At 46.0% G+C, this 16244-nt stretch overlaps 1 protein-coding gene across 2 annotated transcripts in view; it reads right to left on the bottom strand.

The window, feature by feature from the left end:
* Positions 1-12129: 12129 nt before the first annotated feature.
* Positions 12130-16244, bottom strand: part of LOC138970874 (protein YIPF3-like) — a 56243-nt gene continuing 52128 nt past the window's right edge. For both annotated transcript variants that reach the window (XM_070343443.1, XM_070343442.1), the window contains 2 exons: positions 14811-14934; positions 12130-14358 (listed from right to left, as the gene is read on the bottom strand). In XM_070343443.1, the coding sequence (XP_070199544.1) occupies positions 14261-14358; positions 14811-14934 (222 nt within the window). In that variant the 3' untranslated portion in view covers positions 12130-14260. The remainder of the gene's footprint in view (positions 14359-14810; positions 14935-16244) is intronic.

The following is a 16244-nucleotide window of genomic DNA, read 5'->3' on the forward strand; positions in this document are numbered from 1 at the left end:
AGGGCTGAGGGTATGGCCGTGCAGTTGGTAAGAGCATGGCGTGGGGTTTCTTTTCCTGGACACCGGGAGAGTCTGGCACTTATCCGGGTGGAAGCTCATCAGCCACTTCTGCTCCCACTCAGCGAGGCGGTTCAGATCCTCTTGGAGGGCTTGCTTGTCACTGGCGGAGCTGATAGTTCTGTGGCAAAGAGTATCATCAGCAAACAGGCGGGAGGTGGAGGTGAGGCCCTCAGGCAGATCGCTTATGTAGAGTAAAAAGAGGGCGGGGCCAATTACGGACCCCTGTGGTACCCCGGACTCCACGGGAACGAGACTGGAGGTGGCGCCGTCAACCACGACTGCCTACTGCCGGTCGGAGAGGAACCCCTTGATCCAGGCGTGCATCGTCCCGACGATGCCATAATGGTGAAGCTTGTGGAGAAGAAGTTCGTGGCAGACTCGGTCGAACGCTTTACTGAAATCCATAATGAGGGCGTGGGACTCTTTCCCTTTTTCAAGGTCGTCTGACAACTCATCCACAAGCCCCAGCAGTTGGCTCTCACAAGAACGCTTGCTCCTGAAACCATGCTGTTCTTCCCGCAGGATGCCGTTGGTCTCAGCGAAAGACATGAGTGTACTGGTGACAATATGCTCCATGAGCTTACATGGTATGGACGTCAAAGAGATGGGTCGGTAGTTTGATGGATCGTATCGTTGACCTTTTTTGTAGACTGCCGTGACATTCGCTAGACGCCAATCTCTTGGGACGACGCCGGAGTTTAGCGAAGACTGGAAAAGGAGGGCCAAGGCAGGTGATAGTTCGTCAGCAAGCTCCTTCAGTATCCTGGGGCTGATGCCGTCTGGACCTGGTGCCTTGCTGGGGTCGAGGTCTTTCATCAGTTTGCCAACGCCAGAGCTGGTGATGTTAATAGTGCTGCAGGTGGGGCGGTCAGGTTTTGCGTGGAGGTTTGTTCGCTCTTGAAATTCTTCTTCAGTGCAGGAGATCTTGGGGCTGAAGGCCGAGTGGAAAGTCCGGTTTAGTGCCTCAGCACGGTCTTTGGCGTCGGTGACCAGTTTGCCGTCCACCTTAAGGGGGGAGACGCCGGAGGCCTCGGTGCGTTGCGCCTTGATGTAAGTCCAGAATGGTTTGGTGTTGGGTCTGGTGGTGTCGTCGGTGGGCTCAGAGAAGAGCTTCTCAGTGTGGGACCAATACTCTCGTCTCAGATTTCTTTGGACTTTGCTCTTAAGTTCTTTCACTTCGGTCTTGAGGTCGTCGTTGCCGGATTTCTTCCAGCGTTTATAAAGGCGGTCCCTTCTCCTAATGAGTCTGAGTGTGGCGTACTCCACCCATGGTTTGTTGGTTCGGCCCCCAATGGTCTTGCTGGGGATATGCTGCTCCGTCATGGAGGCGACACCTTCTTTGAACGTCTGCCAGATTTCTTCAGGGTTGCTGTTCTCGCTGAAGGAGTCCGTGATGTTGTCGGAGAGTTCTTTGGCTGACGTGCGCAGGGAGGTCCAATTTGCCCTGTTGTACTGGGGTACCCGGCGTCTAATCTGGCGTTGGCGGGCGGGGCAGACATCGAACTCCATATAGACGATGTCATGGTCTGACAGGCCAGGGAGACTTTCAATGCGGGGCACAAGTGAAGGGTGACTTGTTAGAAAGAGGTCAAGTGTGTTGTCTAGTCTGGTGGGGAACGTCACGAGCTGGTCAAAGCCGAGATCGTTGAGCAGGTCCAGGAACTCATTGTGGAGGCCTGGGTAGGGGGAGCCGGGTTTCAAGGTCTTTGTGGTCCAGTCGAACGCTGGGAAGTTCATGTCGCCTCCAATAATGATGGTGGCGTTGGTGGCTGCCGCGCGGCGGGCAGAAATTTCGAACTGTTTCAGGCTGAGCTCATCTTTGACGTTGGGGCGGTAATAGGAGGCCAGGAGCAGTTGCCTCCTCCCCTTCAGTTTTATCTTCACCCAAATCAGCTCACAGTCGGGAGTAGAAAGGTCTGTGACTTCTTGAGAGGAGAGGTAGTCAGCGACTGCAATGAAGACACCTCCGCCGCTCCTATTTCTATCTCGTCTGTACATAACATAGTGCGGAGGAAGCACTTCGCTGCTGAGAATGGTGGAGTCAAGCCAGGACTCTGTTCCGACGATTATATCCGGCTTGGTGCTGTCAATTAGGTTTCTCGTTTCAGGTACCTTCCCAGTTATTGACTGGAAATTCACGTTTAGAAATCTAAGGGGACGATTGAACTGTTTGTTGTGACGACTGGCACGGGTGGGGGTTGACGAGTGAATAGGGTGGAAGTCATCTTCGGTGGGGAACGAGGTCTCTGTCGGACTCAACAGCCCAGACAGGCACGGGGTTTGGTTAAGTCCAAACAAGTCGAAGGCGACGCTACTATAGTTTGCGTTGTGACAAATAACACATCTCCAAATCACATCGCTAAGTCCCAGTCCGTCGTACTCATCGGAGGTCGCCAACACGCTCTGACAGGCGAGGTGAAACCGAATATGCGGTTAGAAATTCATTAATCCTTATTTCAAAAATTAATTAAATTACATATTCCTACTCCGAATCACATGTAGCATTGACACAATCGGAGATGCTAGGTTCTGAAAAGGCTAACCGTCTAAGGGAAGCAACCCCAACCACAAAAAGTGTAAACGTAGCCATGGTAATGACCATACACCCGGGGAGTTACCTCCCATCGTGCATGCCATGTCACTACTGCTACTGAACACGTGGCTCATATCATTCGACCTTACAGCTTTCGAGGGAGCAGGTTGTTGATTTTTGGGCTCCCCTGTGGCTGCGCTGTTTGGTGTTGTTTTGACACCCACCGGCCACGTTACCGTCTATCTTGCCTCCTGCTTCGTAGTTGGTGAGCTCTTTCCATTTTGGTCATTATTTTGACAGGAAATTTGTTGTAGTTGCTGATTTTCGTCCGTGTTTGGACCTGTGATATTTCAGTGACTACTGTTGGCCGCCATTTTTGTTGTCAGCATGAGTTGACAGATTTTTGTGGCTAGGCCGATGTATTTTGGAGGTAAACGTAATTTTACCTTCTTACTTGCTTGCTGCTTTGTTTAGTTGGTAAGCTTGTTCCTTCTTGTCTTTGGTTTGACAGGAATTTATCTATAGTTGCTGACTTTTTGTCCGTTTGGACTCCTAAATGCGTTTCAGTAACTTATCTTGTGGCCGCCACTTTCGGTTGCTCAGCTTTCCTGACAGCTTATTTATGTGGCTAGGCCTATGTTATGGTGAGGTTCTCCTTACTTTACCTGCGTTTTTGCCTTCTGCTTTGTTAGTTGGTAAGCCATTTCATATTTCGTCATTACTTTGACAGGAATTTTTGTTATTGCTTAATTTTCGTCCGTTTTGGACTTCTAAATTTTGTCCAGTAACTTATCGCTTGGCCGCCATTTTGTGTATCAGCGTTGCTGACAGTGGTTTACTTGGCTAGGCTTTAGCAGGTATCTACCAGTCCGTAGGACTGGTCGTGGTTTCGGATTTAACATGTTTGTTATGTTTTGTTCGTTACTCTTTCTGCCTCGAACAAACACTTTGTGGGGCAGTCATATACTGTTGTATGTCCTGTTTCTTCTCCTCGCCTTCTCTGCCTTTAGCAGATCAGGTGTTGCAGGTGTCTGCTTATCTTTGTGAAGAAATTTTCGCGTTCCAAGCCTGCGTCTTCCGTTGGTCCCGCTGTCTGTGGGCGACGTCACCTTGTTGGCTTCTTTGACGCTTCCGGCCGAGACGTTGTCTAGGGCGGATATTTTGCTTCTTCGTCTTCTACCGCTGTGGTTGGCGATTCAAGTAAGTCGAGCTGGTCCACAGGCCCTCGTGAGGCCGTCGGACAGTCCCTGCTGGGACACAGCTCTTTTCGGCGGGTTCACGACCCGCAAACCCCTGTTCAGTCGCACCCTGGCTTCACTGAAGACCATTGTGTGGCTGAGCAATGGCGGCAGTTGGTTCCGGCTACTTCTCCGACGTACGCACCCGCTGGGGTCGTTTCCGGAGTTGTCTAGCCGTTTCCAACTGCTGCGCTTCCGGCACTCGCCGGAAGCATAGGTCCCCCGATGTACGCACCCGCTGTGGTCGTTTCCGGGGTTGACCAGGTCCCCCGATGTGCGCACCCGCTGTGGTCGTTTCCGGGGTTGACCGGACGTTGCCCCCCGGGCATTCGTCCTCTGTTCAGTCGCACCCTGGTTTCCTCGAAGACCATTGTGTGGCGGAGCAGTGGCGGTAGCCGTTTCCGGCGCTGCGCTTCCGGCACTCGCTGGAAGCATAGGTCCTCTGACGTACGCACCCGCTGTGGTCGTTTCCGGGGTTGACCGGACGTTGCCCCCCGGGCATTCGTCCTCTGTTCAGTCACACCCTGGCTTCCTCGAAGACCATTGTGTGGCGGAGCAATGGCGGTAGCCGTTTCTGGCGCTGCGCTTCCGGCACTCGCTGGAAGCATAGGTCCTCTGACGTACGCACCCGCTGTGGTCGTTTCCGGGGTTGACCGGACGTTGCCTTTTAGGGCATTCGGGCTTCCGGCCTCCGTCCTCGCATTCGGCGCTTCCGCTTTTCGCGGTCTCGTCTGGTGCTTTCCGGCTCCACCCGGATTTACTGCTCCTTTCGCTTCCACTTCCTCCCGGATGTCGGTAGCTGAGGAGCAGCGCCAGCCCTTCGGGCAGGTGGTGTCTCAGCTCTGGCCGATGTAGTCAGCGTTTCAACCTTCGGTTGTCGCGTCGACTGCCGTTCCGGTGCCTGCGGCTGCAGACTTGCCGTCTTCTCTCTCTTAGCCTGGTCGAGGCATGAGTTAGGACGACGTCGGGGGGGACGGATTTCCGGTTTTCCGGTTATGCCGTTTCACCGGCCTTCCACCAGTACGTGGACTTCGGTTTTTTCGCCGGTTGTGTCGGACATTCAGTCTGTCGTCAGCGATTCCACACGTGCTGGTTATTGGGAAAAAGGCTTAACGCTGTCCTCTAAGCTGCGGCAGAGGTCACGTCGAAGGTTTTCCCGGGCGGGGCTTCGGCCTCCTACACTTCCTGTCTGGAAGCATAGGTTCTCCATCACAAGCGCACGTAGTGGCTTGTCTGGGGTTGATCGAGGACTGGCCTACGGGCGTTCGGGTTCCGGCCCCAGTCCTCTTCTGGTCTGTCTCACTCTTGTTCCGTCGTGGGCATTTGTGTTTCACCAGTGCGGCAGCCGTTGTCGGCGTGGTGTTTCCGGTTTTACTGGAAGCATAAGTCCTCCATTTCAAGTACACGTTGCGGTTTTGACTGGAGTTGACAGAGGACTGGCCTACGGGCGTTCGGGCTTCCGGCCTCAGTCTACTCTATGCATCTTTCGCTTCCGTTTTTTGCGGTTTTGTCTGCTGCATTTCCGGCTCTGTTCGGATACACTTCTCCTCTTCCTGACACTCCTTCGGAGGTCGGTGGGTGAGGAACAGCGGCTGGCCTACGGGCATTTAGGCTTTTAGCCTCAGCCGGGGCAGTCTTCACTTTACCTGTTGGGTGTTGCGTTTACTGCCTAGTCAGTTCGGGTGGCCCTGGACGTTTCCCCTATTCACGACCGTCAGTAGGGGGATAAGTCAGGTCTTTTTCCGGTTGGATGGTTTTCCGGTTTCCGGTCATCTCATTCATCAGTTTACCACCAGCAACTGTGACTTCGGTTTGCGTTCGTAGCTGAGCTATTCTGGTTCTCAGTCTTTAGTCAGCAATCGAACACGTTCTGGATTTCCGTCGCAGCTCAAGCTTCGGCTCAGGATTTCCCTTGGGTGCATCGACATTGGTGGCTTCCTTGTTGGTTGACTTTGTTGTCGATGTCGGACTTCCGTTCCGTGAAGATAGGATGTTTTTTCTACTTCCGGTTCCTTAGTCACCTTTTGTAGGTACCACGGGTTGCAGGTTTTGGCTAGGCCATCTCCTCCCGAAGGTGGTATCTCTAGTGTTTTGGTTCTGCCGCTGTTTCTACTATGGTTCAGTTCCGGAACATGCTCAGCCTTGGCTGGCTTCGGCTACACGGGCTTCACCTTTTGTTCCTTCTTGCTTATTCAGCCTTTGGAACTTGCCTCCTTTCTCTACTCTGTTGGCCAGCCCTTGCTAGGGTGAGCATGGAGCAGATGAGGCTGCCCTTCCTTCTCTACGCTCGTACGGCGGGTGTCGGAGGGACTCGTTTCTTTCGCGTTCTCAGTTCCCTGAACAGTCAAAGAGAGTCGCTTAAACTTTGCCTGCAGTAGAGATTCAGTCGAGTAGAGATCACCAGGTCTCTGACTGCTTTACAAAGGTTGAAGGAAGGTAGGGCTAGCATACTCAGAAACATGCTTAGCAGAAGCATGCTCATTCCTCTGGTTAAGCTAAGCTGGCAGCCAATAGGCAGCCTTGGCCGGGCAACAGCCATTCCACGTTGCGGCGATGGTGGTTGTTGCCTTCCTGTTTCTTGTGGCTTGTGGGGTTCTCTGGCTTCAGGTTACCCCTGTTTGGCCACAAACGTTCGGACTTTGGTCCTTGTTGTCTTTCATCGAGTCGGACTCTGTCTTTCTCTAGTGATCAGACGCGTTCTGGTGTTTCGTCCAAACTTAAGGTTCACTTGAGTTGGCCTCGGAAGTAACATTCAGGTTTTCCTGAGGGGGCATTGTCTTGGACAATGGATGTTTGAGGAGTAGTTCTTTGTGGCTTTCCTCCTCTCTCTCAGGTTTTGGCTACTCTTCTCCTTCGGGCAGAGGTTTAGTTAAGGTTCGGTTCCTGTGACTTCAGTCTTGGGCCTTTCCTCTCTTCTTCCTCATCTTAGTATGAGGCGAGTCCGGATGACGTCCGTTGGGTCGGGTTTCCTTACAGTCGCCCGGCTACAAAAGGCAACTTTGTCTAGGGCGGTTGTCCGTTTTTCTCCGCGTTGGACTCTGTCTTCAGACAGGGACAGACGCGCTCTGGGTTTCTGGCCAAACTCAGGTAGGCTCTTGATTTGGCTAGGAAGTTAACTGCCTGTTTTTTCCCTGAGAACTCTGGTTTCGGGAGTCTTATGGCTGGCTGGCTTCACGGTTTACGTTTACCAGTCTTGGTTTTCTGCTTTCGGTTTTTGATTCACTCTCGATTACCTTCAAGCAGACTGTTTTGGGAACATTCTGGCTTTTAGCCATTTTGTTTATGGTTGCCAGTCACATCGGTTTTTGACCACCGTGGGTCCTCACTTCCGGTAGCTGACGCACAGTCGTAAGTGGCTGCTGTCGGGTGCTACCTCTCTCCCTGCGTTCGCAGGGACTGGTAGGGGATGACTGGCGACCTTCTATTTGTGAGTTTTCTCTTCGAGGTGGACTCTGGTACTTAGTGCTTGGATGTCTCTCTCTCGCTCTTTCGTGGGGATTGGTCACTCTTATTTTGAGCTGACTTCTTTCTCACAAGCCTTTTGGGCTTTACTACATCCCAAGGTTTGCAGACTTTGGCATGGTTGTCTTAAGGTCACCGCGGGGGTTCGTCCTTCTCAGTTGAGGGGACAACCTTACGCACGGATCTTCTCAGGACATTAGCATTTCCTTCCAACAAAAAAAAAAGGGGGGGGGGGAAGCTTGTCTTTCCCTTGGCTCGCCAGGGTTTTTAATCCAAGGCTTGGGTCTATTCCTGTGCTGTTTTTTACGGCTAGGAGATTGGAAGAAGTGCTGAGCACAGCTTTCTGGATCTCTGAGGTTGTCTCTTTCGCTTTGCCTGAGATACTTCTCGGCTGTCAATCAGGACTTTCCTTGGTTCCCTCACTGCCTGTTGGCAGTGGGCCAGCCCTGGCAAGGGCTTTTGAGTGGGTTAGATTTTCTTTCCCACTGGGACCGCCCTGATTCTTTGGCAGCGGTCCAGGTTTTTGGCAAGGTTTTTTGAGTGAGTTAGATTTTTCTTTCCCACCGCCTTGTTGTTGCAATCTGCTACATGTGATTCGGAGTAGGAATATGTAATTTAATCGAAAATTTTATTGTAAATTTTCATTTAATAAATATACCTACCCGAATCACATAGTATATTCCCTCCCGCCAACCCCGCTTTTGATTTGGAGAATTTATTCTTTAGGTCGAATGATATGAGCCACGTGTTCAGTAGCAGTAGTGACATGGCATGCACGATGGGAGGTAACTCCCCGGGTGTATGGTCATTACCATGGCTACGTTTACACTTTTTGTGGTTGGGGTTGCTTCCCTTAGACGGTTAGCCTTTTCAGAACCTAGCATCTCCGATTGTGTCAATGCTACATGTGATTCGGGTAGGTATATTTATTAAATGAAAATTTACAATAAAATTTTCGATTTAAATTCAACTGTAGTCGGTAGTAAAAAAATCGTTCTATACGATCATAGATATAAGTCATGTGTATCCATGTGCAAAATATTATGCATGTCTGATGAATGATGTTGCTGTAAAACCTTTTCCTACAAATCCAATATGGCGGCTGTTTCCATAGCAACGGCAGTCGATCTGAGCAACGGCAGTCTGTGCCCATTAGTATTCATAATGTTTTCATTTATTTTTATAAGTCTCTTCAATAACTACCAAGAAAACTAGGTTATTCCATGTATTCCCCAAGTTTCATTTTAGTGTCGCACATTGCCTTAACATCACTGTTCATTAGCTCTATGGACGCCCGTTTTTAACCACTTGCTTCTCTTTATATAATAAAACTTCCATAGATCGTCGTTCTCCCGAACCAAATTCTTTGTATGTCATCGAGAATAGAGGATTTTGGGTAGGGAAATCCTTTCTTGCAATGGCGTCAGCGCCTTTCGGCGATTGGTCAATGCATTCCGTAGCCATAATATCGGTCACACTTAAAATTATCGCTACTTGATTTTGCTTCCCAAACCTATACGAAGTGAACAGGAGCATAGGGTCAGTTATTAACTGAACTTGCCTCGAACAGTGAGATAAAGAGAACAGTACACAAATACGAACGGAGAAACTCGGAAACTCAAGTCGAGTCAACACGCTCGAGAACTCAAGTGTACAGTATTTGAAGCTAAAATCTCCCTCGATTCAGTGGCAGTGCGACAGAATAGCTCAGTTGGTAAAGCGCCCGGTCGCTTTCCCTGACATTCGTGGGACCGGGTTCGATCCTCTTCCACAGCAATTCTTTTTTCTTCTTCTGAACTCGTAATTCTTGTATTCACTTTTTTTTTCCATTCCAAACGTTTTGGATGATGTAATAAATCAAAATAATCAAAAAGTTGCATAATTATTGAGTACTTCCAGCGGGACAATTTCCCCAGAATGACCCATTCTAAAAAATTTTTAGTAACATCGGCTTTGGTGAAAATGTAATGCTCTTATAGGCAACACCGCGACTACATGTAATGATGAGACCAAGAAAACGTACAAAACACAAATACGAATGAGGAAACCGGCGAGTCAACAAATGCTCGATTCAAGAACCCGGGCAAGTGGAAGTTGTGTTGGCAGTTCAAGTTTTAGTTTTCACGCCTTTACTTCGTGCGCCTTGATGGCATGGTGGTTAGACGTTTGTCTCCAAAGCCGGAGGTCTCGAGTCCGAGTCCCCTAATTGGCAAGACTTTTGTAAAACATTTTTTCTTCATTTTTCAACTTTTTTTCTTCTTTTCTAAACTTATATATTCTTGTATTTTTATTCTTTTTGATTTATCCAAAAGGTTTTGAGTCATGTATTGAAAATCGAATACAGTACGTGAGTGCCCTTGAACAGCTTTCCCCAAATCCCGTATTCTATTTTTAGTACGGGATATCCCCAAGAAAAGGTCAAAGGGCATATGTATCACCGGGTGTCGACTGCTGGTAATTGCTGTTTATTAAAACGTAATGATTCCACGCTGCATGCTTGGTTCGCGAATGGCAAATTCATTGATGACTGACCCGGAATGAAAAGCTTTGTGAGAGAAGCTTTGTTGTGACGATCTTAAATCGTTCATACATCATTCAAAAGCTTTGGAATGAAGAAGTATTGAAGGAAATAAAAGAAGCGAGCTAGGGCTTAAGAAAAGGAGAGTTGAAAGATGAACAACAAAAATTATGCTTGCTTTGCAAATCGAACCTCACCAAACTGAATTTGTTTGGTGCGCGACCGACTGTTCTTATACATAGGGAAAAAAAGAAAAACAAGAAACCTGTATTTCAAGAGTTACTCATGAGTTTTTGAGCTTGGGGGTTCAATAACCAACTGGTCGGTTCCTAAAACACTCCGTTCGTAGTTTGTGTGTTATACACTCTGTTGATCTCAATGTTCGTGTTGCCTCAACTCTTATTTCCCCAGAATGCCCAATACCATCCGCTCCAGCTCCCGAATGTACATCCCTGAAACACCCGCTACACACAATGACACATATCTGTTTTCAGTTTTATTGGCTTGGTGTGCTGTTTGAACTTTGATAATTTTTGAAAAGTTAAAGTACATATGTAGTTATTTTGCTACGATTTTTCAAATTTTGAAATTAACAGTCTGTTACTTTATGCCATGGGGGTAAATGGGTCCCTTTGTATTTTGGAAAGCAAAATCAAAATCAAATGGCACCGACATTTAAGCGTGAACGACGTAATGTTGGCACCCACACCTAAACGCATTGACCAATCACCGAAGGGCATGACATCATTTCACATGAAAGTATATCCCCGCAGGAGTTTGTATCAATGTGCTGGTCTATTGAAGTACCCTGCTGATTTAGTTATAGAAGGAGTCTAACAAGTGAAAGGTCGCACCACCGATTCGCTCTGATTTAAGCTCTCTAAAACGTATGTTGTGTTCACACAAAATCAAGAGCAGTCTCAAACGATTGACAGATCAAAAGTACGCCACACTTTTATGTTTTCTGCTTTTTTGTCTGCTCTCAATGGTATTACATATTCTAGTGGTCTTTGATATTTTGACTTTAACCGGAGAAAGACACAGGAACCTCAAAACCGGTGGAATAACACTAAAAAATTCCCTAGCTAAAAATGTTAAAGCACACGCGATATCCACAATTGAGCTGGTTCAAAGTTCACGGAAGGTCTGTTTTCTATCTCTCTGCTGAATGGTTCTGATGTCAGTTGCTTATCCGCAAGGATCAAGTCCCAACAAATGTCTTTCCCTATCACTATTTTTCAACTCTGCTCTTGTTTTATTTGTTCACATACACTTGGTTCTTCCTTTTGTGTGTCTGATGAAAAGCAAAAAATGCAAAAATGTTCTATACCTCTTACACACAATGTTTTGGAATAGGAAGGTTTCCGCCAGTTATCTCTTTGAGGTTTTGGGTGCTTACAGAGTACCGTGCCCCTTGATCAAACATCGAGGTCACAAGCAGGGTCAAGGGGAAGGTCGGCTGGGCGGACAGGAGACTACAATAGGAAGGTTTTCGCCTTGAGGTTTTGGGTGCTTAGAGAGTACCGTGCCCCTTGCGGGGGCATCAAACATCGAGGTCACAAGCAGGGTCAAGGGGAAGGTCGGCTGGGCGGACAGGAGACTATTGACTGACAGGAAACTCCCACATCAATTTACATTGATCTGTTGACGTCATTTGTTACGCATGGAATAATCTTTCAGGAAAGGTCGCTCGTATAAGGCAATGGCTCAGTTTCAATTTGGATCTTAGAAAGAATGTTTTTTGTGTTAATCTACAGGGTTTGAGGTTCCTGTGTCTTTCTCTGGTTATAGTCGAAGTATCAAAGACAGCTACATGTGCAACACCCTAGTGGACAAAAAAAGCAGAAAACATCAAAGACAAAGTATGGCGTACTTTTGATCTATCAATCACGTTGAAGTAAACTTGATTTTGTGTTGTCACAACATACGTTTGGGGCAAACTTCTCGAAGTTGGTGAGTGCTGGTTTTGTGTTTATTATTTTAAAGCTTAATTATTTTGTTTGTGTCTGAGCCTAACAAATTTGGGAACTTCATGCTGAAACGATTTACAGAGCTTGAAACGGAGCGAATCGGTGTTGCGAACTTTCACATGCTAGCCTCCTATAACCTACAGGCCAAATGAGCAGGATATTTCAATCGACCAGCACATTGCTCAGTGTATTATGTAAAGGGAAGCAATTGGTTGCAAGTGGGCATCAACAGAGACAATGAGGAGCAAAGACTACTTGTTAGTAAGAGACTTGCAACATTCTCTCCCATGCCCCTCAGAACAAGACGCTACAGTTCTTCTGGCAAGCATGCACAAACATACACAAATCTTGTATTTGGTCAAATCAATAATTTATTTACAAAAGTATAATTACCTGTAAAAACCAGAACAGACGCCCACTGAAATGGACTAGGATTTTCTAAGTAAGCCTTTCATAAAACTCAGTTTATATCCAACAGGCACACAAACAAACATAACTCAGTTTTCCAAATCCTATAAGTACTTTGAAGAGTCACATCTTTCATCATGTACCAAAAAAGCAGGAGGTATTGCACCTCCAGTAAAGAACACCGTCAGCCCTCGGGCAAGTCAAATGTGAGTTCAACTGCTGTCATATCTAACAATAATGAATAAAATACATGCTTATTTTTCAAATATAGACAAACTTGGCACTCATCACAGTTCAATGTTTGAAATACAAATTTATTTAAATCTGTTTCCACATCAGAAGCAATACAATATGTATTGTACACAATTTTATTTATGTACAGCTGTAACATGAAATCACACTGTTATACAACAGATGTTTCCTTCTGAGTATGTTTGTGTCAGTAAACAATAGATCTGTCCCTGCCCATAGCCACTACTGCTGATGGGGTCTATGTCGACCAAAAGAGTGGGATTCCCTGTAGGTGGAGTTCCTGGAGGGGGATTCCCTGTATACAGGGAATACCACAGGATTTAGTTCCTGTAGCGTGTCGCTGATATCGCTGAAAGTCACGTGATGCTTGGCGACATCGGTAGAATTTGATGTTTTTCAATCTTTTTTGATATTTCTTAGAAATTCAAGTATGGTTTGCAAGTTTTATTGAAAAACTCCACCCTGTGGGATTCCCTGTATACAGGGAATCCCCCTCCAGGAACTCCACCTACAGGGAATCCCACTCTTTTGGTCGACATAGACCCCATCAGCGCCACTACTGGCTAGTTAACTGTTGGTACATGTATTCCTTTGTTTTTTTAAGTCAACTTAATCTTTCAGAAAACTGATCAGATAAAAAGAATCAAACAAGCAGTCTTTCACCAAAGGATCTTTGAATCTAGGCATTCCAGTGCTCCCCTGCTTCTGTACTTTGCAAATGTGCAAGATATTAATTAAGGATGTTCTTATCAAGAAAAACTTCAGTCTCTAAGTTCTAACGGCACTGTTCCATGCAACACGTACCAACATGAACATCACCCCCCAAAAGTATCTTCCCAAAGGCAAAAGCTATCACACAGTGGGAGACAGATGCAACTCGATTTCTAAAGGTGGTCCTTAATTGAGCCCAAAGACGACTTTGCATGGACTTCTCCAAGTCCTTTTACCAAAAACTCAGCACTAAAGCTTTGTGCCGCCAGCTCCGCAAAGTATACTTCGCGTAGTCAACTCGTACTCGCCAAGTTTAAGGACAGGCTTAAAGTAAAGAGATCACAATTGTGCATTTTTTTTAAATATTGTTGCACATGCTCACTGACACAAACACACCTACGGACGCATGCATGCACACAAAACAAACACACATCCAAAGGAAAGGCCGAATCTTTAACCCTTAACTGAATTAAAATCACCCTAGTCAATGATACTGACAAAATAAATAATATTTTATAAGGCAGGTCTACTTTTTCTTTGGGAACAGAAATAAGGGCAAACTCAAAAGGGAGCTTATTTGTCAAATCTCACACACAAAATTGTACCAAACAATAAATATGCAACTGATCAACAACTGGCCACTTGCTAAAATATGTTCATTTCCTGCATCAGTTCCTTTCACTTGTCTATCAGCCAATGACAAAGATGAGATTCTTCCTCCTAGTGGAGGAATTCTTTCTTAAATCCTCCTGGTACTAGCTTTTGATATTGGAAGTGGGACACTAGTTATTGGGAAGCAAAAAACTGCACCATGCTGTTTTCGGCTAGGGATGAGAAAATCAATGCCTTTCGGCTAGGGATGAGAAAATCAATGAAAATCTTCACATCTTTTCTAATTTTGACATCTGTAAACTCTTTTAACTCCTTATTGGCCATTTTTCATTCTCATCTCTGCAATGAACATACGTCTTTCAGCCATTAGCGTTGAGTTCCCGGCCACCTACATCTAAAGTCCCCAAATAACACCAGCTGGCAATGTCTTCAACAAAGTCTGCGCTGAAGTAAAATATTGTAGCTAGTCCCACTGAGCTGTTTTAGCAAGGACAACTCAAGGCACAGCAGCTTGACTTTTTTCCATGACACTGTCAGCAGCAGCCGCACTCTGTGGTTCTGGCACCAGCTGTGAATCAAACACTTGAGACAGCTCTGCAACACAGAAAGGTTCAAATTATTTCATATACATTGGTATGCTTCTAATCAAAAGTTCAAGCTTACCATTAAGGGATTCAGGAACAACCTGCCTTCCACAACAGTATGGTAAGCAAAATGCAGGTAGAGTAGGTACAACATACCTTCCACAACAGTGTGGTAAGCAAAATGCAGGTAGAGCAGGAACAACATACCTTCCACAACTGTGTGGTAAGCAAAATGCAGGTAGAGCAGGTACAACATACCTTCCACAACTGTGTGGTAAGCAAAATGCAGGTAGAGCAGGAGCAACCTGCCTTCCACAACAGTATGGTAAACAAAATTCAGGTAGAGCAAGAACAACATACCTTCCACAACAGTGTGGTAAGCAAAATGCAGGTAGAGCAGGTACAACATACCTTCCACAACAGTGTGGTAAGCAAAATGCAGGTAGAGCAGGTACAACATACCTTCCACAACAGTGTGGTAAGCAAAATGCAGGTAGAGCAGGAACAACAGATGAAGAGCAGCCAGTGTGGCCATCACTACTATCCTTTCTGTCTTTCCACTGGCACGCGACATGATGATGCAAACCTGCAATATCAACATTCTCATAACATTTCACATAACTTGCACTCATTTTTCCAAAACTTCACTGAAGTATGCCCACCTTTATTTCTAGCTTATTAACAAATGCTGGTCTTGCGTACCAGATCAAGAGTTAAGGTTTTGTTAAATGTCTGACATTATAAGATGTTTGGTGGCTTGTTGACAGACCAGCTTTTTTGTTGGTCCAAGGGGACCATATCGTCTTTTGTTTCATCTTTATCGACCAAGGCCGAAGGCCGCGGTTGATAAATATGAGACAAAAGGCGATATGCTCCCTGAGGACCAACAACAAAATGCTGGTCTGACGACAAGCCACCAAACATCGTTTTTGTCATCATTTTGGTTGTGCAACAAAATGCACAATAATTAACCCACAGGGAGACGAATTTTTAGAATCCAACTCCGGGCCACAAAGCATCGTCACAGTAGCTCGAGATAACACGTCAACCTTGTATGTGACGTCAAACGTAGCTTGTTGACGCTTTTCTTCCAGTCTGAAAATGTACAGAGCTGCGATCATACGTGCGAGTTCAGTAAATGTTGAGCATATTTCTTTTCTTTTTAAGTGTTTATGACTTTTCGTTGTGGATTTTGCGATTACAGAGATAAGTTGCAAATTGACCATGAGTCGCCGCGGTAATTATCAACATTGATTGGGTCTTTGAGAGTGAATGCTTACAATCGTTGTCCTCAGAAACACAAATCCAAAGCCGCGATGGTTCCACACATCAAACAATCAGCCTGATTGGCTTTTACTTTGACAATCCACGTTTCACCTGAAAGCTCAAACCCATTCACCACCTCGATTTATTGCATGGGGAACATGAGATTTATTTCCCAGGTGTTTGTGAATGAAAACTCGTAAAAATGATGACAAACCAAAATGTTGTACATGTATAACATTTTTTTTTTAAAGTAATTGTTAATAATAAAAAAAACAAGGAAAGTAAGTTGTTGGAACGTTGTTATTGACAAAAAATACGTTACAATCACAGATATATCGACCCAACAGTCCTTTAAATGAACAGACAAACAATTAGTCCAAAAAAATTGGCTTGATGGAATAAATAACTCCCCCCCCCCCCCCCCCCCCCACTAAATTGCTAATAAACTCCCACATTTATTCATCGAATTAATTCATATTTGGTGTACATTGGCTTCATATATGAGATGATGAGTTCACACAGTTTTAAGTTTTTACATGAAATGGTCTGACTTTTATGCTTTTTCGAAAATATATTCCAAAAACATATCGATATGTTATGTTTGGAATGATAACTACAAGTTAGTATCCC

The sequence above is a fragment of the Littorina saxatilis genome, linkage group LG7, assembly GCF_037325665.1.
Source record: "Littorina saxatilis isolate snail1 linkage group LG7, US_GU_Lsax_2.0, whole genome shotgun sequence".
Lineage (NCBI taxonomy): Eukaryota > Metazoa > Mollusca > Gastropoda > Littorinimorpha > Littorinidae > Littorina > Littorina saxatilis.